Raw genomic sequence first — 27,833 nt, forward strand, 5'->3', positions numbered from 1 at the left:
AAATTATACACGTTATTTACATCTAACTGGTATGTGTACACCATCCATTCATTGATCCCATGTCTTGTGGCTCTCTCTCATACCTTGCTGCACTGTGTGCGCGCACATTAATTTCATGTCTTGCTGTGTGTTTCATGGATTGACACTAAAATTGGATGCTTTCGCTTACTCCCACCTGTCTTCCCTGCATCCCCAGCCTTTTCTGCATGGGAGACCAAACCCCAATATGATTGTGGATGAGAACAGGGGAAGTTCAAAAATTCACAGACTGACATTTGACTTGCCCAGTGTGTGGAGGAGGAGTGGGGTGTGAGGGGAGAAGAGTGTCTGGTGTTTGATCTCAGCTCATTATAAGGCTCAGGATTCTGAATCTCTCTGACCTCCCAGATCTTGGGGGTGTTGGTAACTCGGTAGGAAGATGCTGGGGTGTCTCTATTGGGGGGCTGCCTGGGAATGTGGTTTGGCCCTGGGTGCTATCGAGTCCTGTTCCGTTATGTGGTGGGATTTGTCAGGAAAAGTGAAAGTAAAATGAGAGAGGCTTGGACTTGGTCCCCAGAAAGCTGCTTGGTGTGCTTTGGAGTCCGGAGGATGCAGAGACTCGATGGGGAGCGAGGGAACCCCCAAAGCTCAGCCCTCTGGGGAGAAACTGCAGTTGAGGAGGAGGCACCACCACCATGTGCAATCCAAGTCAGAGTGGTCCTGGGGATGTAGCCACCGGGCTGATCAGGAGCCCAGCCATCCCTGGTGGAAGTGCTTGGCCCTTGCCTTCCTCCTGCAACCACAGACCCCCAGGAAAGGAGGCTCAGCATTGCCTGGTGCTGGTGGATACAGGAGGGATCTGATTTGTAGCTGGGACAAGGCGCAGGAATTGCTGTGGGATGGGAAGCGGAGCAGTTGCTTGTGTCGGGGAGGCACTGGGATCCTAAACACCAGCTGCAGACAGGCCACGTGGAGTAAGAAATGCGGAGGAGCAAGGTCTATGGTGACTGTGACTTGATGCCTCCTCCTAGACCCCTTTCTGCCTCCACATCCTCCCGTCTCCTGACTTTGCCCCTTACACCTCTCTGTGACTCTACACATACTTGACTTCAACCCCTCTGCTTCCCCCTACATTCCCTCAGTAATACTGTAAATGCTATTTATCCTAATTATTTAGTGCTTAATCATAATATACAGCTCAGTGTCTTCTGAGAGCTGCATAAGTTCTAGTGAAATATAGTAGGCTACCCCTTGGTAATGCACACTACAAAGGCTTTGCTGGAACAGCTATACTGGTATAGTTATACCAAGAGAGCCCCTTAGTGGAGATGCAGCTTATGCCAGCAAAAGGAATACTCTACGGTTAAACCATCTCCCCTATGTATAGCTGTCTGTGTATCGTTGTTGGGTTTTTTGCTGGTATTGCTACGTCAGGAGAGTGTTGTTGTTTTTTGAAGTACAACTTCCCATTAATAAATAGAAAAATTGTTCATATTTATACTCTTGTGATTAACAGCAAATGTCTGGGGAAGATGAAATTGAGTTTTCAGATAAAGATGAACCTGATGGAGATGGAGATGGTTCCAGTGACTGTCCCACTATCCGAGCTCCCTTAACCTCCCTGAAAAGCCATCAAGGAGTAGTCATAGCAGCTGACTGGCTGGTTGGAGGGAAGCAAGCTGTAACAGCTTCCTGGGATAGGACAGCAAATCTGTATGATGTGGAGACATCTGAACTTGTCCATTCACTAACAGGTATCTCTTTGCTTATATGAAAGCTTTTTAAGATTGCTGGTTTGTTTCTTAGTAATGATCACTCTTTCCAAACATCACAATCTTCTGGGTGAGTAATGTGTCTTTTGGGGGCAGGAAGAGACTTAAACATAAAGCTTAGCTACAAGGAGGAGCATAAATATTACATCACTATTTATGTATGATATTAATTCATTGAATGCCATGAACATGTAATTATTCTCCTTTGAGCATGTGTTAAAATGTATAAAATTGAGCAATTGTTTTTGAAACTTAGTGCAGCAGTTTTTCTTAGTACTTCTTAACAGTTTCATTTTTCATACCTGTGCTACTTCAGGTAGCAGTAATATATGACTACTTAATGGTCAGATGAAATGACTATTCATTAAATTATAACTTTCAAATACAGCTCTAAATGTCTACCACAACAGTAACATTACTAATTACTATTACCAGACCAATTACTGTTTTTTACTGTTTTTGCAAAAATTGTGTCTGATCAGCATTTCATTCCAAATGTTTGTGGAAATGAAAAGTCTTGCGTTTTCGTTACCTTATATGTTCTCATCTGTGGTTGTAGGGCATGACCAAGAGCTAACCCATTGTTGTACACATCCCACTCAACGTCTTGTGGTGACATCATCACGTGATACAACCTTCCGTCTGTGGGATTTCAGAGATCCTTCTATCCATTCTGTGAATGTCTTTCAGGGCCACACAGAGTAAGTGACAGTTGCTTCACAGGTTTTTTACATATTTAGAAGGGATGAATGTATTGAGTTGATAAACTGTACCAAAAGATTCCTGTACTTTTTGTGATATTAAGACCATCTTTGTGTTAGTTTAGGAAACTTTGCCTTTCACAGAACCCCTTTAATACTCTCCTGCAAATGTAATACTGTGGCATTTAAATACTAAAAAAGCAATAATTGCACTTGCTGTGTTGTTGCTTACACAATAGGTCTCTTTTTAATTAGGCATCTTTAATAAGTAGTTCATACTCTTTACATTTAAATTTATTGTAAATTCTTGTTTAAGCAGTGCTGTGTGTAGTTTAGGAACACTGCTGTAAAATATTGATTAAGAGAAATTTCCCGTCCCTTATTTGTTGTAATCTTAACAGTGAAATAAAGGTGACTTGTACAGAACCAAGAAAACAAATTAAAGACAACATTTTAAGTTTCTATACTCCTTTTTCATTTTGCAGTCATTTTTAACTTCACAGTTTATACTTACAAATTAGAAGCATGCAAATATTTCAGACATTGTTTCACCTATCAAAAATGACTGATATGTTTTAACACCTTTTTGATGAGTTTTGGGATTTGATGCTGATCTGCTGGCTTCTACTGAAGATAAGCAGAAGTAGCTGTATGAGTCTCTGAATATGGTGGCAAAGCATACCTTTTTTTGAAGTAAAACAATGATGAGGGAGGTGAGGAAAGCAGAAGGCAAACGTTCTAAATACCTTACCCAAATTAGAAAGTGGTATAGATTTAAAAGCCCTTGCTGCTTGCGAAGTTTGAAAGCAAAGCTTGACTACCAGAAGGTGTGTGTGTATGGGGGGAGGGTTTCCCAAAAGTTGAGCACTGACTTAAATAGGAGTTTCCTTTTATTCTCAATTAGATATTTCCATGTTGCTTAATAATAATTTGAAATTTTGCTATATCAATAGTTTTTGTAAGTGCCCACCTCCTTGTTTCAAACTCAGATACACTATCTCAAGAGTGTGACTTCCAAACTCTGATGGGTGCCAGTGTATCACAATTAGCCATTTACTGATCTGTTTTTTCCTTACAGTAGAGTAGACTGAACCATGGCCTGAGGGCTGGAATTGGTCTGTGGCCTTGTTAATGGTGGCCTATACATAAGAGGAATTAGGTTTTGTGCTGCTCATACTCCTTCCCCCTGTGCTTTAATACTCACAGGTTATACATACAGAGCGTAGAGGGAAGAAATGTGATTTGAAAATTAATGCTTTCATGATGTCAAATGGCATGGATCTTGAGAGGCTGGAAAAGATGAAAAGGATAGAAGATTGAAGATGAAAAATTACCATCTGAACTATTGCAGATTGTGGTGGGGGCTATGTTTTTAACACTAGAGACAACTTTTGACCATTCTTTGGTCACTCTTCCTTCAGCTTCAACTACCACTCCTGTCTCCATTTGTCTTCTCTTTTTTTGTGTCTTATTCTTTTGCATATTTGTCACCTTTAGAGTCCTGCATCAGAGTTTGGTCAGCATTATCTTACTGATTTGATATAGCACTTTCTCTCCTGCCAATAGTTAATTTAAAAAACTCTTACTTTCCTGTATATCAGTTATATTTTTATCTACTTTATTTTTGGTACCTTTTATGTCAGAAGAATGCTTTTACAGCCTTAGATCCTAGAGATGCTTACAATTCATACTTTGTGGAAGAGATGATGCTTTGCTCTAAGCAGGATATTATACCTGAGAGATATCCTAAGCTTGCTTGCAAGAGGAAAGCTCCGTAGTTCATAGATGACATACTTCTGGTCCGTGTCTGTTTTTATGTGCTGCACATAAGTCCCACAATGTGCTAGCACAGCTGGGTATGCTCTGCTCCCATTATGTAGTATGAGAGCAGTTCTTTTGCTTTCTGGAATGAGGTATAACAGAAGGAATTGATGCAGGTGTAAGTAATCCCATTGTAGCACTGAGTATTTTATTAGGCTCACACATTAAAAGGAATAGTGCATTTGTCATGGTGACAGGGCTAGCTGCACCTCTGTCCCCCTTGTGATCTCTCCGTGTAGCCCATCAGGTGTTGGGCCTCTTGTGTCTTTACCTATCCAGAATTTTGCAGTTCTCCCACTAGTAGCCCACGTCATGGTTTGGAGTACTTGTGTATCCACTGTTATCACCCAGAGGTCGGAGTTAGGCACCTGTGATTCTTCCCTTTGGAAGTCTTGACCAGTGGTATATAGTGACCATAAGCTTTCTTACATCAGAAGTACTGTTTGTTTAGCAGTAGGAACAAATCTTTTAGAGAAAAAGGATTTTCAGTCTGCTTGTATGTCTGTCTTACCTAAAGTCTTAGTACTCCTTGATGGTAATCTAGGTAGGCCTAACTTCTTCTTCATCCCCAACAGTTCCCTTTGTGTAGCTGGTTCCATTGAACAACTACAGGCTCTCTTGAGAGAGTGTCACTTTAAATTCTGGGAGTGGGTAGTTTTTTGTTGTTTGACCTGGTCCTTGGTGGTTCCTAGTCAGTACCAGTTTTGTAAGCTGGTTGAAGACAGAAGTAGAATCATCAAAGCTTGCAGTTCTAGCATTGTTTCTTAACAATTTTTTAAGTGTCAGTTGATGGGTGGGTGACTGGAGCAATCTCCTTTTTCCCTGCGTGTATTCCAGAATGTTTTTCCCTAAGATACTATTCACACAACATCTTCAAGAACTGTCATGCTATTTATAGGTTGATCAATTTGGGAATATGTAACCTATTTTTATCTAAATGATCTAAGGGAACATACAAGTACTTTTTAAGAATTGACTGTGTATGTATATAAAAGTAGTGTGGGTGATGTAGATTGCGAGGAATAGATAGTATTCATGTAAATGATTTAATTTGCCACTTTTGTGTTTTTCTTCCTGAAGTCACAGATGTTATTCCCACTTGTTCTGGTTGAGATTCAAAACCACTGTTGGATCCTGTTGGTACATGGATCAGAAATACATTTTCCTTCCCCCATCAGAAGAAATGTTTTTTCAGTCATTTTTATCTTTAAAGTGGGAGTAAAACTTTGCACTTCCTGTTCAGATGGGGCCTAGCATCTGCTTGGTCATCTTAATCAGTAGGAGATAGTAAGTAATCTGAGACTAAATGTGAATTTCTGTAAGATTATAATTCAGAGGTATTCTGAATACCCTTCTTACCTATGCCATGTAGAGTGTTCATCACAGAGCCCTACAGTTAAATATTTGCAATATTTTGTTCAAACTGCTTTCAGATCATCTTCCAACAGATGGCACCATAATCCTTTATTAAATGCTGAAAATGTTCCATGACAATACTTGGGCACTCAGCCTCCAGAAGAGTCCCAAATTTAGGAAAAGAGAAAACAAACCAGAATGAGATTCTCTTCAAACATCCATTGCTTTAGCCGCTTAGGCCTGACACTACAGTTTCTCTATTTTAGATAGGTTTATGCATCAAGCAGCTGCTTGTTTAAAAAAATTGGAAAGATGCATGAGGGAGGGAATCTAAACTAGATGTTACCATAAACAGCTTTTTTTAGCACAATATTAAAACTCAATGTAACATGGCTTAAAAGTACAGTCTTTCTGTCCCCACTGAAGGAAAACAGTCTTTAAAATCACTTGTGTTCAAAGTGTAATGTCACATGATTTTTGTTCGAGCATCTTTAAAATCATAAATTGCAGCTAACATGTTTCCTGAGAGCTATCCTAAGTCTTTCAAGTTGAACATTGAATTATTATAATGCTGCACATGTGCTAAGCTAATTCTAGAGCATGTTACATTTTTATAAAAGCACTCTACATTAAAAATACTTCTTGAATTTTTGCTCTCTCTCTCTCTTAAAAGGGTAACATAATGAAAAATTAGACTACCATTCATGTTTGATCCATGTAAACCAGACGTAATTAAGAGAAATCAGTAGGTGCAATTCTCAAAAGTAACTAAATCAGACTTCCAGACTTGATATCCTAGGCACATGATAAAATGCTAGTCTTACTTCCAAAGAATGCATCTGTTTTGGTGAGGAGTTCCAGTGGTTAATTACCTTCACAGTTTAAAAATTTGCACTTTATTTCTGGTCTGAATTTGTCTAGCTTCAGCTTCCAGCCATTGCATTTTGTCTGCTAGATTGAATAGCCCTCTACTATCAAATTTCTGTTCTCTATGTAGTTAGTTACAGACTGATCAAGTCATCTCTTAACCTTCTCTTTATTAAACTAAACAGATTGAGCTTCTTGAGTCTTTCACTATAAGGCATTTTTTCCTGTCCTTAAATCTGTCTCACAGTTCTTCTCTAAACCCTCGCCTCCAATTCTTCAATATCCTTCTTGAATTGTGGACGACAGTACTGGAGTATTTCAACAGTGGTCGCATCAGTGCCAAATACAGAGGTAAAATAACCTCTCTACTACTACTCCTCTTTCTTCCTCTGTTTATGCTCCTTATAAGGATCTTATTAGCCTTTTTGGCCACAGCATCACACGGGGAGCTTGTATTCAGCTGATTAGTCACTGTCATCCCCCAAGTCCTTTTCAGAGTCCCTGCTTCCCAGGATAGGAGTCCCATCCTGTAAGTATGGCCTACATGCTTTACATTTGACTGCTTTGAAATGCATATTGTTTGCTTGCAGCCAGCTTACCGGGCGATCCAGATTGCTCTGTATCAGTGATCTGTCCTCTTCTTTACTTCCCATGCCCCCAGTATTTTGATCATCTGTGTACTTTATTAGTGATATTGTTTTCTTCCAGGTCATGGATAAAAATATTAAATAGCATAGGGCCAAGAACCAATCCTTGAGGACCTTGTTAGAAACAAACCACTTGATGATTCCCTATTTGCGGTTAACTAGTTTTTAATTCATTTAATATGTGCCATGTTGATTTTGTATGTTCTAGTTCTTCTTCAAGTGCTTGCTCATGTCCATTCCATATTAGGGGTGTGTGCTCGCTACATGCACCGGTGCCGGGAGTCTTTTCCCTCAGCATTATCCGTAGGGGACCGGCTCTGGTGCCCTTTGGAGTGGCACCTGCATGGCTTGGTATAAGGGGTGCCGCCGGCTCCCCCCTGTCCTCAGTTCCTTCTTGCAGTGTGTGAAGGTGCTGGTACATCTGCTGCTTTGGCTAGCATTTTTTCTTTCTGTGTTCTTGCGAACTGAAATGCTGTAAAATAGTTATATAGTTAGTAGTTTCTTAGTTATCCTTAGTAGTAGTTCTTGAATTCTTCGTTAATCCTGGACGGGACCCAGCTGGGGGTCGGGACATGCCCCAGTCCCCAGGCTTTAAGCCCTGCTCTCGCTGTAAACGGCCTATGCCGGTCAGCGATCCACATATCAGATGCCTAAGGTGCCTAGGCAAAGGGCACATAAGTGACAAGTGCCGTATCTGCAAGTCCTTCAAACCTAGGATGAAGATGGAGCACAATATCTGTCCAAGAGCACTCCTAATGGAATCGGCACTCACTCCGGCACTGGAACCGTGGTCCGACTCCACACCGAGTGTGACCTCCGTGCGCAGTGCTCCCCCAGCGCCGTCCGCGAGCTGGCACCGGTCTCCCTCCACGGCTCCACTTAAGAAGCCAAGAAAGACACTGAGGAGAAGATCTCCTGCCTCCCGCAAGGGAACAGAAAGGGCAGGGGGAGAGCCAAGTCCCGTGTCGGGCAGCTCAACATTCCCCTCAGGAAGTCGGGTCCCAGCTCAAGTTGAGCAGTGCAGCCCACCCCATGCTTTGCCTGCGACTCCAGATAGTGACGTCTGAGGCCCTTCAAGCAACTCAGGAGATCCTGACGCTCTCTACTTAGAACATACCAAGCCTTTCTGTAAATTGACTCAACTCTTCATTGCTACAGCGGATAGAATGAAGGGTCACTCGGTGTCCTTGCAGAGGATTTCCAATTGGATTACCTTGTGCATAAGGACCTGTTACGACCTGGTGGGGGTTTTGCCACCACTGATTGTCAGAGACCACTCGACGAGAGCGCAGGTGTCTTCGGCGGCCTTCCTGGCGCACATCCCGATCCAGGACATCTGTAGAGCCACAACATGGTCCTTTGTTCACACATTTACGGCACATTGTGCCATCGCTCAGGGGGCCAGGGACGACACTGGGTTCAGCAGAGCTGTGTTGCAATCTGTGCATCCATAAACTCATACCCACCTCCAGGGGTACTGCTTGGGAGTCACCTAATATGGAATGGACATGATTAAGCACTCAAAGAAGAAAAGACAGTTACCTTTTCATGTAACTGGTGTTCTTCAAGATGTGTTGCTCATGTCCATTCCATGACTGCCTTCCTTCCCCACTGTCGGAGTTTCCGGCAAGAAGGAACTGATAGTGGGGGGGAGCTGGCAGCACCCCTTATAACACGCCATGCGGGCGCCACTCCAGAGGGTGCCAGAGCTGGGCCCCTACAGATACTGCTGAGGGAAAAACTTCCAGCACCAGTGCATGTGGCGAGCACACACCCCTAATATGGAATGCACATGAGCAACACATCTCGAAGAACACCAGTTATGGAAAAGGTAACTTTCTTTTTCTTAATTAAAATACAGTTTCGTATCAAGTCAGAAGCCTTGAATGAGAGCTGCTGAGTGCTCTAAAATCCACATGGTGACTCAAATTGTGGAGGTATGATGGAGGGAATATTGGAGTTGGAGCACTGCCTGAGCATTTGGAAGGGGAAATGGGGAGAAGGAGAATGTTGGAGGTACTGAAACTGTGCAGGGAAGAGTGGGGTGGAAGGGAAGGAAAAGACCTGTTCAGTGGGAGATGGGAGCTTCAGCACTATCCTTCATAACTCCTCACTGCACCCATGCCGTGAAAGCTCTGTCCTCTTTCAAAACATGTCCCCACTGACTGCTTGTCCCTGCACTATACCTGCCTCCTCACTCTAGCACTTCAGCTTGCAAGTTTCATTCCAGCACCAGCCTCTGTATGATGAGGGTTGAGAAGGGAGGACTAGGCTGTTTGGGACAAGTGGAGAAACAGGAAACAATACAGGAACAGTGAAGGGAATAACATACAGCCAGTGGCATTCAGTTACCTGGATAATCATCGCTAAGGAGCCAGAAGTGGTGGAGAGGGAGAGCTGGGCTGTGACCGATGGGGCTGTTGAGGAAAAAAAATTCTTTTTGTAAACAAAGGGAATTTAAATGCCAAAGAACTTTAACATAGAGTTAAGGTTGCTCAGTAGCGTATCAAGCCCTCACAGGACTCATTCAGATATGCTCGCACCTCTGAAAACCAGGAAATAGAGTTAAGGCACATGCTACTCTACAACACAACCTTACTCTGCCCTCTTCGAGTGATGCCCCAACATTCCAATAACACACACACCCTTACAGATGCTATGGACTGCTCTGGGAACAGAGTACTTGGACAAAGTCTAACACCTTAGCTCTAAGGCAAAACTTGGGGTTAGGTTAGGCATAGTCAACATGAGTTGTCAGACTCACACTGAGCCTGCCTACTCCACACAAACCATGCCTTTACCCTTGACCTGAGGATTCCTGCAGAAACATTGCCTCTGCGTATCCCTCACTATGTACCAGAGACCAAAGTCATGTGTGCCACCAGACTGCTGACAATCCCCATAACAAGACTACCTCCGTGTGCAGCTGCTGATGCAAACTGCAGAACTCCTCACAGAAATGAGGCATACTTGATCCTTCAAAGTACATGTGAACTCCTCATATCTGTGACAGTTCTTCCAGCCTGCTCCTACCAATTCTTCCATCATTCAGTATAGCTACCTCAAAGACAGTGCATGCAGACAAATGCTATCTGTCCTCTTCCATTGTTTTACAGTCAGAGGTCAGACCTTTGAAATCATGTAATTCCCATTACCAGCTTACCTATTTTCATACTCCAGCTGCAATATTATGTAGCTGTCTGTACTCAGTTCCTATCTCCGATTCCCAAAGTATCATTACAGGATCTTTAGCTCTTCAGGAGAGATTAGCTAATAAAATCACACTGGAACTGAGAACCATTCGTGAGGAAGAGAATTGTGAAAGTTTGAAACTGTCAGAAAATTGTGACCCCTCCTGTTTGACAGTATACTAATTCTCTCTGGTGGTTCTAGGCAAAAAATACCAAGCTTTATTAGAAAAGAAATTGTGAAACTCTGGGAGTCTCTCTTTCTGTGAAAGAGAGCCTTTAAATTTCATTTCCTCAAGAGAAATGGACTTTAAAAACCCTTATTAATGAGGGGACTGGAAACAAATATCAAATGAGGCAGCTTCTGATGCCTATGTTACAAAAATGAGAGTGGCTGCCTTGGAGTTATGCTTTTAGGCGTACATTGACTACAGGTTTTGGGGCTGTCTCAAAAATTTCAGCAGAAACTAGAAAACCTCCTCTTTCTTGTAGAGGACCTGCTTCTGGGGTTTGAAAGACACATGTTAATAAAGCCACCCTTTGTCAACTGAGTGCAATCATCCAACCCTTGTCTTTTTTTTTCAGTATTTAGAATTAAAATTGGGCCTAGTGCAGTAGTAGGAATTCAGGGGTGTCCAGAACATCTTGCAAATAACCCTTGTTGGTTCCAGCCCCATGCTCCCAAGCAGTACCAACCCTTTGTTCATGAAAGGTTATAGAACTGGTAAGCAATCAGTTTCTGACCTGGAGGATAATCAACCTTCTACCATCATTGGCCCTAATCTTTGGAGACCTGTGGGTGCTAAGTATTTTTGAGGGATACTGAATCAGCATCTGGGAAAGCCCACCAATTTTCTCCCACCAAGCTCATGTGAGTACAGTTCTATCTGGAATATCAAATGATGGAAAAATCCATTCCGTTCTTGCAAAAAATGTCTAATCCATGCTACCTACAAAGTGTTGTGTATTTTTCCAGCTACTTTCTGATACCAAAAGTCCAATATCACCCATCCTGGATATTGGAGACTTCAGCCAGTATTTGATCAATGAAAATTTCCAAATGAACGTGTCTAAGATGTAATTCCTAACCTTGCTGGAAATATCTGCTGGTTATGTGCTTTTGAATGAAGTTCACCTCTGTGCAGAGGACCTGGACAAGGCCTATGCACAAATGAAACATTGCAAAGTCAGATTTAAGTTGACACCAATACAACTGGTTAAAGTGTGTCTACTTCTCAAGGTTATTCCCACTCCTCCACTCTGCTAGTGATGCTAGCATTGAGGCTTTGTTCTCCATTTCTCCTTCATCTATGACTGCGTAGTTACTTACTGTCCCTGTGCATGGAATGCCCTCCTGGTTTGCCAGTCTGCTTTCTCATATAACCTCATTAAGACCCTCTCTGTTAATGCAATATCCATAAGAAATTGGTCAAGTGTTCATATATGTAACTTTTCTTTTTTCTTAAAATGTTTGGTTTCATGTTCTGTTCAAACCCCTAATTAATACCTGTATGATCCTATTATTGTAACCCTTCGTCTTTCCTCCTTCGTTTTGTTTGTTTTTGTTACTCTGCTTCGCAACTCATCTGTAAATAGATTAAGTGTTCTGGACAGGGACCATGTATTTTTGTCTGTACTGTAAAGAACTTGGCACACTTTTTTGAGCACTGAAAATAAGTTCTTAGCCCTGAACCTTGAATCTTCTAGAGTCAGATTTTCCATGTACACTTTCAGGGTCCTAAACTTGTACATCTAAATTCTAGATGTTCATTCACAGATTAGACATATGCATGTGCACATGACAACGTGCAGTGATGCTAACTTAAGACAACTGTTCCATGCAAATTGCAAAACAGCAGTATCAAGTTGTCTATACACTGTATATTTAGCAGTATGGTTTTGACTCTTGCCAAATTTAGGGTGTCTCCCCGATAGCTTCCTGACATTTCTGGATAGTATGGCCAACATATCTTGGATGTCTCTAGTGCAGTGTTGTGAGTTGTGGTATCTTACTTGTTCTTGCACATTCTTCCCACGCACTTGTGTAAAAATAATTTCCAAGCTTGTTTACCTAGTTTTTATTGCCTTTTTAGAGTCCTCTGTGGAGATGTTGAGTCTTTATATTGGGTTCTAATACAGTATATGCTCTGGAATATCATTTTCCTACTGCTTTCTGACAAGAATTACTACAAGTATTTGACATATTCCCTATGTGCTCACCCTTCCCCATCTTCTCTGTAGAGTTGGGCATAATAGTTTCTTTAGTTTTTCATTGCAACTGCAATAAAAAGAAACTGACAGTTGAGACAGTTACTGGCCATTAAGCCTCACCAGCAGGTGGGCTAAAGACTCTATTTGTACCAGTTTTGACAATATTTATAAGTGGACCAACATTTTGGCATTTGATAAGATTTTAAATTGATTTAGGATATTTAAGATACACATGAATGGAAAAGATCATACATTTCCTTCCCTGTCAGTAAATGGACACATTTCTCTCCTTTCATTTCGTTTCATTTCGTTTCAACTGACTTGGAACAACTCCAATGAAGGAAAATAAAAAATTGTCATCACTTTTGCTGTAATAGTACAACACATTTTGGTTTGTAAACCAAACTAATTTGAAATTAATAATTAATGCTTACAGTGGGAAATTACTATTGTCACCAAACTAATGGGGAAAATATTAAAATGTAAACTTAGCACATTATTTCAAATTTATAATTTGAGATATACAGATTTATAATTAGAATTTAAATTTGTCTAACTGTACTTTCTCTACTTTTAAATAATGAAATATGTAATGTTGGTTTTTACTGGGCGCATTACACTGAATTTTTAACTAGACATTTTCTTACATCGTTATGTCTTTCCAGAGAGTATAATCAAATAAATAATCTCAAAGTGCTTTAATAGTCATTTTCTATAATAGTGGTGTACAGCATTTGTTATAATTGCATTAAAATTAGGAATATGGAGGAGTTGTTACAGGAAATCTCCTTTATGTTCTAAATAATTATTTCGTATCTTATTGCTATACTATGGAATAACCAGTAATGCATACTATCTGAATTAGAATAAGAATCAATCATGCTAGAAACACCATTGAAAGAGAGCCTTTTTTGTGAATCTAGAAAATGAGCCAAGAAATTCTAACATAAGAACAGCCATACTGGGTCAGACCAAAGGTCCATCTAGTCCAGTATCCTGTCTTCTGTCAGTGGCCAATGCCAGGTGCCCCAGAGGGAATGAACAGAACAGGTAATCATCAAGTGATCCATCCCCTGTCGCCCATTCCCAGCTTCTAGCAAACAGAGGCTAGGGACACCATCCCTGCCCATCCTGGCTAATAGCCACTGATGGGCCTATCCTCCATGAACTTACCTAGTTCGTTTTTTGAAGGGTTGCAATTGTGTGGTTACTTTAAAACGTGTTCATGACAGGAATAAAATGAGATGGGTTCCTTGCCTTGAATAGCTTACAGTTTACTAATAGGACATGTAAAGGGGCAGTAACACATCAGGGATGTACTCCTGGGGTGACAAAATAGTGGGGAAATAAGTGACAAAGGAGGAAGTTTAGGATATTTTGGGGGTATAACTATTGGGTTGTATTCAAACTGTCATAGCCTAGCCCTTTAATTTATGATGGTCAGATAGGGAGTGCTCGGCCGATGGTTAGTGGTAGATGTGCACTGGCTTTTTTACTTTTTAAATAGTTTTTTGTTTGTCCTGTGCTGGAGCTATTCTTAGGGGGGAAAAAATTACATCCAACTTGGCTAGAAGGGTTCTAGTCTAAATTTATCTAGAGAATAAGTGCAATGAGAAATACTTCTTTTTATCTAAGAGAAAATGTTTTTTTTCAACTGTCATGTTTCTAGGTTTTATAACTTGTACTTTAAAAGATATTACCATGTTTATATATTGGACAAACTTCTCTTAGTGAGAAAGACAAGCTTTCAAGCCACACAGAGCTCTTCTTCAGGTCTGGGGAAGGTAATCAGGAGAAGAGCTCTGTGTAAGCTCGAAAGCTTGTCTCTCACCAGCACAAAATGGTCCAATAAAAGATACTACCTCACCCACCTTGTCTCCCTAATATCCTGGGACCGACCGACTAACTATACTGCATTTGTATAAAAATAACACTTCTGAGTAGTTATTTATTAAATAGCAATAAATCAGTTAATCACGATGTCCACATTGTCTGTCTTTGTAAGTCCAATTGCAGAAGGAAACTCAACTGGCTGGCCTGAACGAAACCCTAGTACCTGGTCATAACTTCTCACAAAATATTTAGTCTTCAAGACCATACAGGCATCTTCCTCGATATGGAAAGCTGTATTATTGTTATATGTTTAACACTTCATAAAATAGTGTGTACTGCAAATAAAGGAAACTATAGTGTTAATTTTTTTTGATATGGTGCCAAAAAGCATACTGTATCAGCATTTCATGGTCCAACATTTTCAACATCATTTTTTTTCCTGTGTGTGAAATTTCAGCAGATTGTTATGCAAAATAGTTTTGTGTCTCTGTGTGACTGGGGAGACAGCTGTTAGTCCTAATGAGGAGTGCTAGCATCACAGTATTTCCGTTGATTGAGACCCACGGAGGGAGCAGAATGTTCCAGATCAGGCAGTGGTGTGTGGTGAGAAAGTGCCACGCTGTCAGCTGGAAGTATATGCTCGGCTGCTCGCTACGACAAGATAAATGAGTTTTGCTGGGGTTTGGCAGAGTCTGAAGCTTTCCTGGAGAACAGTAGTAGCACACCAAACTCCCTGTGGGACCCACAGTTTAAGGTGTCATAAGACGACTGCCTCTTTGCCAGTTTTTTGTCCTACAATGCCTGTCATCCTTTTGAGTTATTAAAAACCTAATGTCTTTTAGCATTTCATTAACACGGGGTCTAATGATCTTTTGTTGATGCTTTTTATTAATTTAGCCAAGGGGATGTTAACTACAGTTTTAACTTGGTTAGAACCACTTAAAGGCCAGTAATAACAGAAAAAGTGAGAAGTTACTTAATCTCTTCCTTTTTTTCTTACATTAATATTTTGTATTCAGTGCAGCTAAATCTTGATTTTATTTTTTTTAAAATTTTTTATTTTTTACTTCTAGGTCTCCAAATCTTCGGTGCTAACACATTAACTGGCTGCTTCAGCAAACCCCCTGAGTTCAAGTTCTGTTTTAGTTTATAACTGAAAAACATTGGCCTTTGTTGTTCCTATTTTGTCTAAATTAAAGAACCTTACAGTTTGATGTGATTTTTACCAGTCTCATATCAAGAAAAGCCCCAAATTGGAATAGTAGGGAGTTTCAAATGAGCTATGATTTGAATTGCATGAGAACAGCGCAGCATCGGCCCACACTCTTAAGCCAATGGTATTATTTGTACCCATTTCTGAATTTAATTTACAAGCAATTTAAATGTTTCACTGAATGCGTTCCACCTTAAAGAAACTTAGGCTTGGTTCTTAGTAAACTTGTTTATCTAGCAGTAGTTTAAGCTCTGTTAATTTACTGCTTGTTGTCTGTCTGCAGGGAGGTGGTGGCAACTGCAGCTTCTCTGGGTATGTCTACATTGCAATTAAAAACCTGTGACTGGCCCATGCTGTTTAATTGCAGTCTAGATGTTCAGGCTTGGGCTGGAGCCTGGACTCTGGGACCCTCAGTTAAACAGCCGCTTAGCCCGAGCCTCACAAGCCCAAGTCAGCTGGTATGGGCCCACTACATGTGTCTAAAACCTACTCTCTTTGCCTCTCCATTGAAGAGATCCAGGAGGGGAACGGTTCATGTGGTGGAGGGGGGGAAATCTCATTGGGTGGCTTTTGGGGAAACCCTATGACAAACTTACTACTGAGGAGTCTCTTGGTTGCATAAAGAGCTAGTGTAGCATCATACAGAAACCATGTATTTGTAGGTTATACTTTGGAGGAAAGATTTTCTACTTGTTTAACTCTGTTGCATGGTATGGAAAAGACATGTACCATATAAAACTCTCTAGCCCAATAGTGAAGTAATTTTACCATGAAAGGGTATTCATCCCAGTCATCTAGGGCACCTATTACTTTGCTGTCCAAGGGCTCCATCTTGCTCTTGTCGGTGGGAGCCAGATTGTATCTTCGGTATTTGTGACCCCAAAGTACTGTGTAGGTGCATAGATGCCGCTATTTTTGTCCTGGGGAGCATGGAATTCTGAAGATTAGGTTGTGAACACCTTTGATTCATGATGTGTAAATTTCCCTGGATAGCTTAGTTGCACTCTAATAGTGCATTAAGAAACTTTGTATCATTAATACAGTGGAGTTGAGTCCTAATTAGAGTTTAATTTGATGTCAATTTAAATTAAGAGGGCTTGCGTAAACTGGTCCGTTGTGACCTGGATAGTGCTAATCTCAATCAGTAGTCTGAATAGACATGAAATCAAATTCTCACAGTACAACAGAAATGACAGGAACAACTGACACCTTAAATTAAAATTACTAAATTCCAAAAAATTGATGTGCCTGACCTCAGCTACAGGATAGGTCATTAAATCACATCCATGGAAACTGAGCTGAGAAGCATACTTTAATGATTTAGGAGAGGGAAGAAAATGCCTTGAGCACATTGGATAGGTGGAAACTAGCCAACAAATTTTTAGTTGAGAATTTGTGTATGTATTAATGAAATAAAATTGAAGAAATAGGCCAAAACCCCTGAGATCTGTCATTTCAAGTTTAACAACTAAATGTGTATTCCTTTATGGTCACTTTTCATAACATTATCATCCTCCATTAGCGTTCAGCAATATATTAGACATTCTGTATTTACCTTTCTTGGCAACATTGTTCTTCCTTTAAGGGGTGTGTGTGTATGTGAATATATGTATATATATATTGTTATCACATCACAGATTTAGGTATAATGGGTCAGATCCTAAGTATCAGTAAATGACCTGGTCCAGTATGATCATTTACCATTTCTTTTGCTATATGATTATAAAGCAAGTGGAGAAAACTGATGACTGATGTCAAATCTTCTAGTAGTATCTGAAATGCACCCATAAATGTGTCTATATACCATTACACTTACGTGTGTACAATAAAATCTAAAAACATTTTAAACTAAAACATTTTCTAACTTCATCTGACGTCTCTAAAGGAGCTTAATTTTCTTCCTGATGTGGACAATACAAATGACTAAAGCAGTACAAAAATTCAGTTTGGCAGGAAAAATATAGAAACTTGGGTCTTGGGAGATTAAAATCTTCTCAATTTACCTTTAAATGTAGTATTCATTCCATTTTAATGAATACTTTAGTACTTTATCTTCTGGAAAGATGACCAGCTTGACTGCAGAGGTCTTCATTAGAGATGGTATGATTTGATAACTAAAATTAGAGATGGAAGATTGGTAGAAACTATAGTAATATATGGAGATATACCTATCTCATAGAGCTGGAAGGGAGCCTGAAAGGTCATCAAGTCCAGTCCCCTGTCTTCACTAGCAGGACCAAGTACTGATTTTGCCCCAGATCCCTAAGTGGCCCCCTCAAGGATTGAACTCACAACCCCTGGGTTTAGCAGGCCAGTGCTGAAACCACTGCGCTATCCCTCTCCCCTAAAGAACAGAATTATCAAATGTAGATTAACATGATTTATTGGGGGAAAAGTCAACAAAGTTTTTGTATAAGGGGAAGTCATGCCTCACCAGTCTATTAGAATTCTGTGAGGTGTCAACAAGCAAGTGGATAAGGGTGATCCAATTGATGTAGCATACTCAGATTTTCAACCACCCTTTGACAAGATCTCTACCAATGGTTTTTAAGGAAACTAGGCAGTCATGGAGTAAGACAGAAGGTCCGTTTATGGATCAGGAACTGGTTAAAAGATAAGAAACAAAAGATAGCTTTCAAGAGAGAGAGGTGAACAGCAGGGTCCTCTGTACTGGGACCTGTGCTGTTCAGTGTATTCATAAATTATTTGGAAAGGGGAGTGAAACGTGAAGTGGCAAAGTTTGCAAATAAAAAAATTATTCAAGATCATGAAGTCCAAAGCTGACTGAAGAATTACAGGGGGATCTTACAAAACTGGGTGACTGGGCAACAAAATGGCAGATGAAATTCAACAGTGATAAGTGCAAAGTAATGCACATTAGAGAAAATAATCTCAACTACACATATATACACATGGGCTCTAAATTAGCTTTTACCACTGAAGACAGAGATCTTGGAGTCACCATGGACAGTTCTCTGAAAACTTCAGCTCAGTTCGCAGCACCAGTCAAAAAAGCTAACCGTGTTAGGAACCATTAGGAAAGGGATAAGATAGAAAATATCATAATACCACTATATAAATCACAGTGCCCCCCACCAGGATATAGTGGAATTGGAAAAGGTTCAGAGAAGGGCAGCAAAGTTGATCAAGGGCATGGAGCGGCCTCTGTACAAGGAGAGACTAAAAGTATTAGGGTTGTTCAGTTTAAAAAAGAGACAAGGGTGGACAGGGACATATGTTAAAGGTCTATAGCAGGGGTAGGCAACCTATGGCACGCGAGCTGATTTTCAGCGGCACTCACACTGCCTGGGTCCTGGCCACCAGTCTGGGGGGCTCTGCATTTTAATTTAATTTTAAATGAAGCTTCTTAAACATTTTAAAAACCTTATTTACTCTACATACAACAATAGTTTAGTTCTATATTATAGACTTATAGAAAGAGACCTTCTAAAAACATTAGAATGTATGACTGGCACGCGAAACCTTAAATTCGAGTGAATAAATGAAGACTCGGCACACCACTTCTGGAAGGTTGCTGACCCCTGGTCTATAGAATCATGAATGGTGTGGAAAGACTGAATAGAGAAGTGTTATTTACCCTCTCTCACAATACAAAAACCAGGAGTCACCTGATGAAACTAGTAGGCAGCAGGTTTAATACAAACAAGAGGAAATATTTTTTTTTCATACAACATATAATTAACCTGTGAAACTCATTGTGATGGCCAAAAGCATAACTGGTTTCAAAAAAGAGTTAGATAAGTTCATGGAGGGTAGGTCCATCAATGGGTATTAGCCAAGAGGGTCAGGGATGCAACCCTGTGGTTGGGTGACCCCAAATCTCTGACTGCCAGAAACTGCAAGGGGAGGATGGGGTAGATCACTCCAAAATTCCTACTTAAGCTCTGGGACTGGCCACTGTTCGAGACAGGATACTGGACTAGATGGACCATTGGTCTCACCTGTATGGCGGTTCTTATGACCAGTTAGTTTCTCTAGTCTATCTGTACCAGTGGAACATTTTCTTCTACAATGTTTTTTTTTCCTAGTGCTTTGTCCAATCTAGCTTTATGTCCCATGTGACTTGGCTTCCCTGATTTCCACTGACAGTTTATTCAAAGTCTGATGTCTCTCACTTGAAGACTTTCTTAAGTTTTAGTCACTTTGGTTTAAAATTATCTATTGCAAATTACACATTTAAGAGAACATAAGAATAGTTAACAGAAGAACTTGAAATCAAGGTTCCTTAACTCTTCCTGAAGCTTTGATTATTATTCTTTTTTACTCCCAATTGTTTAGCACCGTGACATCAGCTGTTTTCACAGTGGGTGACAATGTTGTTTCGGGTAGTGATGACCGTACTGTAAAAGTCTGGGACTTGAAAAATATGAGATCGCCTATTGCTACTATCCGTACAGACTCTGCAGTGAACAGGTAAACAAATAATCAATTGAGTTAACCTTAAAAGATTTCAATTAAAATGTATTGAACCTGAACTAAAATTCAATGATCAAGAGTGAAAACAAAGCTTGGGTTGGATTTGTAAAAGCCTTCTTAAAAAGTAGATCATTTTGCTTTCCTGGAATTTCTGGTGGTAATTGTGCATCCATGTGCATGTGCCATAGATGATCAAGCTTATTCCAAGAAAAAAAACTTAGCTGTAATATACTCATTATACTGTTAAATTTAATAGTAAATATTCAACCACATCACTGTCAATGAACTCAGTCTTGTACTGTCACGTCCTATTTGTCAGGCTCAGTTTTGTACATAACCTACTTTTATCTTTTCTGTGCAGGATTAATGTAAGTGTTGGCCAAAGAATCATTGCCCTTCCACATGACAACCGTCAGGTTAGATTATTCGACATGTCAGGAGTGCGATTAGCACGGCTCCCTCGCAGTAACAGACAGGTAGCTGAATTTCTGGACTGAAAATGTTATCAGTTACTGAAAATTAGCATTTAATACAAAACATTTTGAGTTTTCTAAATTTGGGTAAATCTCCTTGCAAACTTTGGAACAGATAAATTAATATATTGTAATTTTTTATTTTTTTTACTGAATCCACAAAATATGTATGATGTATATCTTCAGTTTAGCTGGTTTCACCTTGACTTCTCTGTGCTGAAGTGTTTCTGATTTTTTTTCAATGTTATAAATGAAGTGAAGAATGCTTAAATACCACTTGAAGTCTAAATGTAGAGCATATCTTAGAACATGGATCTGCTCTGAGAAATGACTGACTACATAACATCTTGAAGTTCCAGGTCTCTCAGTGATTGCTTATTAAATTTGTTTAGTTTACAAGTAAAAAAATGTTGCTGTCCATCCTGCAAACTGAAGTTTTTGATAGTGATACTTTTTCCCCATGCTTGTGGTAGTATCCATTTTGTACTTGGGACTTGGCAATAGAGCTGATGTGTAGGTTAAAAAAAAAACCCAACATTTTTCTCTCCTTTTGTCTAGGGGCTGTAGTGTTAACCTGAATAATGTAGTAAAAACAGTCATGAAAAATTTAGCTAGTATGACTGATAATAGACACAAAATAGATCTGAGTAATAAGGTGCCACTTTTATATAGTCACTTGTTCTAATAATAGCTACCATTTAAAATTAGAGTAAACTTACTTAATACTGCAATTCTATAGCATCTTTCAAGCATTCCATAGGACCTTAAAGCATGTTACAAACTCTGCATCTCACAACATTCCTGGAAGGTACATGTATAGAAATCACATCACTTGCCACTGAAATGCAGCCCACTCTGGGCGTGGAATGCAACAGCTGTAAAACAGTGCTACACAGTTTAAAAGAAGGGTTTTAAGAATAGCTTAACCATAAGGAACAGGGAAGGGAGTATTGAAGTGTCAGTATTTCGGTTTGGTTTTTTGATGCTTCAGCCTACAGTATTGATCCTTGTGATTTGAGGGATGGCAAGGATTCTGTTTGGGACTGCTTGCTAATTGATTTGAGGGGTAGCTGTTGTGAGACCTTATTTTTCTCCCACAATGAGACTAATATGATTCCACAATAGTATTAGCCCGTCTTGGTTAAGAGCATGAATGATCAGAAACCAAAGCCATATCTCTCGTGAGTGCAGAGCCATTGGAATGTCACTGAACAGGCTGCTATTATTTTTCTTACAGAAAGTAACTTTTGTTAATACTTTTTTTAAAAAACAAAAGTAGATTAAGACTTCTGGGTTGAGCAAGATCAGTAATTAGGTAGGACCCAGGGTGCTGGTGATTCAGTTGGTGATACTCTTTCATATAAGCCAGTATTACCAGTGCCCCAGCATGGTTTTAAGGGATACTGTCTTGCTGAAGAACTTACCTTTCAGGTGAGACCAAAGGATCCCTATTAGGGTACATCTACACAGCAAAAAAAAAAACCAACAACCATGGCAGTGTGTCTCAGCCTGGGACAGCTGACTTGGGCGCATGCTACAGGACTAAATTTAGAAGTGTAGACATTCAGGCTTGGACTGGAGCGCAGGCTTTGATGCCCAGTGAGAGTGGGACGGTCTCCAGCCTGAGCCCAAACATCTCCACTGCTATTTTTAGCACTGTAGAGCAAGCCCGAATCAGTTAATCTGGGCTCTGTGACGCTCTGCCACAGGACTTTGTTGTTGGGTAGACACACTCTTAGGGGACAGTGTTTGAGAGAGAAGTGGTGTTGGTCAGTTTCTGTCTTGTATTTGGTATAACTAAAAAACATTTTGCAATATAGCATTAATCCTGTTTTTAATTCTAAAATGTATCAGGAAAGCAATTCAAGCAGATCGCAGCAAAGCAGTTCAACCAAGGATGTAATACTTAAATTGAGGATTTTCATGCTACTTGATAGATATTTAAGATTATAGAAATGGGGTGGGGATTGAAAGTTTTTCATAGTTTCATGCTCTTGCTGTTAAATTTGTAGATACATTTTTACAGGGAATAAGTAAAAGGAACAAAGTCCTTCAGAACTCTTGCTGTTCTGGAGAAACCATATTTACAAATCTCTGAAATTATTTCTCTGCAGGATGTAGATTTTTCTAGACTGTAAATGCTCCTTTAGGTTAGTAGTACTTTAGTAGCAGCAGCACAGATCTGTACAGTCATAGTAAAATTATTGTGAAACTTTCTGTAGAAAGTTATTTATGTCCAAGGCCTGCTTTTCTAAACAGAGTTATTTTCTTCATGATATTCCGAGAGATCCACATCAGACTTCATAGCTAAGGTTCCGTGTTGGTCACGGAAGTCACGGATTCTGTGACTTCTGCAGCAGCCTATGTGGCTGGCTTGGGAGCTGTCTGAGCAGCGCGGGCCGCCCCTGGGCCAGGCGCACAGACTGCTGCTGGGGAAGTCTCAGCCCCTGGCCCCCCAGCTCAACGCTGGGGATTGGGGTGTGGGGTGGTGCTTACCTGGTGGAGGGGCTCCCCGGAAGGGCAACAAGAACTCCTCTCCCTCAGATCCTAGCTCCACATGCAGCCTCTGCCCGCAGGTGCCGCCCCTGCAGCTCCCATTGTCCGCGGTTCTCAGCCAATGGGAGCTGCAGAACTGGGGTTTAGGGTGGAGCAGAGGCAGCACATGGAGCAAGGAGGTGAACATTGCTGCATCCCAGGAGCCGGATAGGGAACCTGTCCCAGCACCCATGGTGCCCCCACCGGGCCACGGCCCCCCAGCACTCATGGGGTGGCCCCTGGAACACCCCATCCAGTACCCGCGGTGCCCCCAGGGTGGCCCCCCCTGTCCCGCAAAGTTTTAGTCAGGGGTATATAGTAAAAGTCATGGACAGATACGGGCCGTGAATTTTTGTTTACTGCCTGTGACCTGTCCATGACTTTTTTACTAAAAATACCCATGACTAAAACAGAGACTAAAACAAGGAGTCTGGTAGCACCTTAAAGACTAACAGATTATTTGGGCATAAGCTTTCGTGGGTAAAAAAACCTCACTTCTTCAGATGCCACCGGACTCCTTGTTGTTTGTGGATACAGACTAACACGCTACCCCCTGATACTTGACACCATTCATGGCATTTAAACTTTCATTTTACAAACTAACTTGTTCTTGAACAGGGACCATTGACTTACATTTTCTTTGTGCTCTAAAACTTGCCAAATGTACTTCATTATATTTGAGAGCTATTTTTTTTCTGATAAAAGTATGCATGGCAAGAGAGTGACTGAGACTTTTTAATAAAAATTAAAAACATTTTGTGTTCTGTTAAACACTCGAGCTCAAGATACTGGCAGGTTTAAACAGACACTTGTATCAGTTCCTCATGAATTAGTATAGTGAATAGGTTGCTAATTTAAAACCTCTTTCTTGTCTAATGTAATACTAATTTATTTATTTAAATTGTAACAGGGCCATAGAAGAATGGTTTGCTGTTCAGCGTGGAGTGAAGACCATCCAATATGTAACCTATTTACCTGTGGGTTTGATCGTCAGGCTATTGGCTGGAACATCAACATCCCTGCATTGTTACAGGAAAAATGAGATGCTGGAAGAATTTTTGCTTTTGTTGCCATGGACTTGTAAACTTTTGTTCTTGTTGCAGACTCTTCTGAATATTAGTCTGCCTTCATTGTAAAAGTTCTCCCTTAAAAGGAGCGCTTTGCAAATGTTGTTGTTACCACATTGTGCACCATTTGCATGTAATGTACAGAAAATGTGACTTTTTTAAAAATTAGTTTGTCTTGTGTATGAACTTTTATATCTTAGCATCCACTGGTCAGTTGAAAGGAGTTCACTGTTCTATAGAGCACATAAGTGTTCGTAAGCTATTCAGCATTTGCTAGATGAACATTAGGGCATTACATTTGTGACTTTAATGTGAAATTTATATACTTATTGTGAAGAATAGATAATAGTCTACTGCATTTTCCATAATTTTACATATCTGCCTTGTGTTAAAAGGAATCTGCAGGGCTGAACTTCAAGAAGTGTGAATTTCAGTAATAGTATCATGGTAAACATTTTCTTGTTTGCATCTGTCTGAAGTATGATTTTTAGTGCTGCAATGTACTGTAACTTCAACTCCAATTTTATTCTAGTTACCGGAGAAATAACATGGATTTGAGAGAGAAAAAGCAAGCAACCTCTTGTAGTGTGCACAGAATGCTGCGTTAAAACATTCAGGATGTTTTTGCACATTTCTCTTGAAAAAGAACAAGAAAATGTTCATTCTGCCCTTCATGCATAAAGCTCTTTCCAATCTTATAGCATCTCACACTAGCAAAAATCCAGAATATTATGATTCTAATCACTGAAATCTGTTCAAGCAAATTTTAAAGCACTTTAGTTTATAGCTATTGTTATAAACCATTTATGAATGTGAGTTGACTTATATAGGAAGGATTTGACACTTTTTGGTTACCTACCCAGAAAGGAAATTTTGTTTTTACACCTTCAATGAATATATTTTTAAATGGGTTCATTTCCCTAGTTTTATTTTGAGCCAGCATTAAGTAGTAAATGAGTGCTACCTCAAAAAATGAATTTCGGTCAGGATAGGTTGAGTCTTTCCGTAACCTTGAAAAAGTGCTTTTGGTCTGTGTCTGAAATACTGTCTTTAAGATGAAGAAAGACAATTATGCCAAATATGGTTTTTAAGATGATTAATACTTAAGGCTAATGGAGCAATACCACAGATAAACATCACGTGTCATCTTTGTTCTTGCAGCTCTAACTAGGGCTGCTGCAGTCCCTTCTCCATTCCAGAGGGAATAATAATTCTGTAGTTTTTCCCTCCTTACTCCCAAGTGATCTTACACTGGCTTTGCTCCTCACTGTCTTTAGCCTTGTTGTGCTGGCATTGTGTTGTTATTGCCAGCTGTTGCTCAAATAAGCAAATGCATGTGGCAGCTGACATTTTCAGAAGGAAGAGGAAGGCTGCTTCAGACAGACCTTTTAGCTGCCCCTAACTGTCTGACATATCACAGCATAAGATGAAAGATCAAAGTAATTAGATGGTGTCTTTTTATATAGTAGGATGTTTAAAGTTGATTGCCATAAGATATTCAGTATTACGATCTTTTAATTACATTCTTATGATTATATGAAACAATAGCTGAGCTTGAGTCCTCTACAGCACTGTTTAGATTGAAGTTGAGAGGCTGATTTGTTAACCATATCTTTCATTCATTAGTATATGAAGGCAAAGAGGTGGAGTAGGAGGGGAGAATAAGTGCACCATTAAGTAATTATTAAAAAATTTGGGTCCTAACAGTAAGCTGAAGCATAAAACTATGAAAGGATAAGAAGGGGTGAGACACACTATAAGAGAATGTATGTGGCGACTTCATAGAGCAGAATGTCTTCAAGTAGCTTGATTTTTTTCCGAACACTTGTTTTTCTGAGTTACAGTATATATTAGACCGTGAGTCTTTCATAATTGCCACACTTCCATACCTGCTAGTGAAAGGTTCAGGTGATCAGCTGTAGGCTTTAACTGCTGGTATCAGAAGACTTTTATTTAAAGGACAATGTCACAGTATCTACGGTAATTGTCAAGTAGTTTTTTGTTTCTAACAATTTGGAAGATTAAATTTAAACTCTCATCAGATTTTTTTTACTCTCTAGGGCATACACACTGGGTTGGTGTTGGGCTGCAGACATGTTTTTTTACAAACAAGACTAAAACATCTTTTTGTTAGAGAGGAAGGAAAAGAAACATAAGCACGGATGCAGTCTGGATACTTAAAAAAAAAAAAAAAAAACCACACTTTTGCCATGTGCACCTCCTGCTAATAGAATCAGAGCAATTCCAGGTTGCTCCATATCTAGTATCCTGAGCAATGATTAACCATTTCATTTGCATGGACTTGACAAACTTAAGTTGGAGGAAAGGTTAATAGTGTGATCGTACTATCCTAAACTGTATTTAACATATACATATGTAACACAGGGCCATTGGATTATATGCAGTTTAATTGTCATTGCGTCCAGTGGCTGCTGACCTTTATATCACCAGAGGGATCAACCTCCGACCTCAGAAAGGAGTATACACTAACTTATTTTCTCTGGGGATGGAGTGGAGGAACCAACCAAGGTGCTAGAGAGAGGTTCTCAGGAGCAGACTGATTCTTAATCAGTTGAATGACTGTACCATCTTTTAACTTTTATATAGTCTACTACTTGGATGTAATATTGAGGCCATAAATTTCCCCTTCCAGTAAGGCAAAGATTGGTGGTGGACAATGTTACACTGACTGAACATTTCAGTTTTGGCCATGCATGGAATCGGGAGTGTTCTAAAGAGAGAATCAATGCTGAACTAATTATATCCAACATTTCATAAAATGGAGGAAAGTTGCTGTTATATATTTTCATTATTGATGCAGAACTTCACTTGGATGCATCACTGGACAAACTCAAAGATCTTTTGCGTCGGGGAGGAGGGGGTTCCCCATAAGAGTGCACATTGGTTTTCACAGACTCAAATTCTGTACATACTTTAGAGTGAAAATAATTTGGTGTGAAACTTCTTATTTGTTGTTTAAGTCTGTGAAAGCCAATTTCTTTTGGGAAAAAAATCCTGAATTTATAAATATGTGAAACTACTTGTTTTTATTGACTTGTATTCTGCTGATTGTTTTTAGATGTTTAACGTTTTCTTCATTACAGTTTGAAAATGCATTAAATCATTCAACAGAGTTTTGTAACTTGCTGTTCATAAACTCTGTCCTTATTACCTTAGTATTGCTATTACCTCATATTTAAGCCCTAAGGGAAAGCAATCAAATGATTCCCCCCCACCCAGGGCTGACGAGAGAGGGGGGAAGCCGGTACAAATTACTGGGGCCCGGCGGTCCGGAAGGGGGCCCGGCTTCTCTGGCTCCCCCCCTCCTCGTCTGCCCTGTTTAGCCCGTCCGCCCTTGCTGGGGGGCCCAAAAAACTTTTTTCACTGAGGCCCGAACCCGCTCTCGGTGGCCCTGCCCCCACCACCATAATTTTCAACCCTGATCCCTTTCTTCTCCTCTGGTTCAGTTTCCAAGGCAATGGCAGGCAGATTGCTGCTGGAAAAGGGCTAAAGCTGTCCCTGAAAATATGACTTCTGTGTTGTAATTTGCTATGCTCACAGTTCAATATGGATTTAAAAAGGGCTCAAATGTCTTTTATTTCCATTTTTTCCCAATTCCGTATAAGCAAATCTTTAATTGCATCTTGTTGCACAGGTTATAAACGCCCTCCATGTGACTTTTTAAAAAAAGTTGTATAAAATTGATTTTTGTGCTTAAAGGCACTAGTTAAAA

General features: G+C 40.1%; 1 protein-coding gene across 4 annotated transcripts in view; it reads left to right on the plus strand.

Annotated features, from left to right (window-relative positions):
• WDR37 (WD repeat domain 37) overlaps positions 1–27,234 on the plus strand; it is a 62,886-nt gene extending 35,652 nt beyond the window's left edge. For all 4 annotated transcript variants that reach the window (XM_026652018.1, XM_026652017.1, XM_026652020.1 and 1 more), the window contains 5 exons: positions 1,496–1,733; positions 2,311–2,452; positions 19,888–20,022; positions 20,387–20,501; positions 23,944–27,234. In XM_026652018.1, coding sequence (XP_026507803.1) covers positions 1,496–1,733; positions 2,311–2,452; positions 19,888–20,022; positions 20,387–20,501; positions 23,944–24,075 — 762 coding nt within the window. In that variant the 3' untranslated portion in view covers positions 24,076–27,234. The remainder of the gene's footprint in view (positions 1–1,495; positions 1,734–2,310; positions 2,453–19,887; positions 20,023–20,386; positions 20,502–23,943) is intronic.
• The last annotated feature ends 599 nt before the right edge of the window (positions 27,235–27,833 follow it).

Source organism: Terrapene carolina, unplaced genomic scaffold, assembly GCF_002925995.2.
Source record: "Terrapene carolina triunguis isolate 2854851 unplaced genomic scaffold, T_m_triunguis-2.0 Scaffold111, whole genome shotgun sequence".
NCBI classification, from domain to species: domain Eukaryota; kingdom Metazoa; phylum Chordata; order Testudines; family Emydidae; genus Terrapene; species Terrapene triunguis.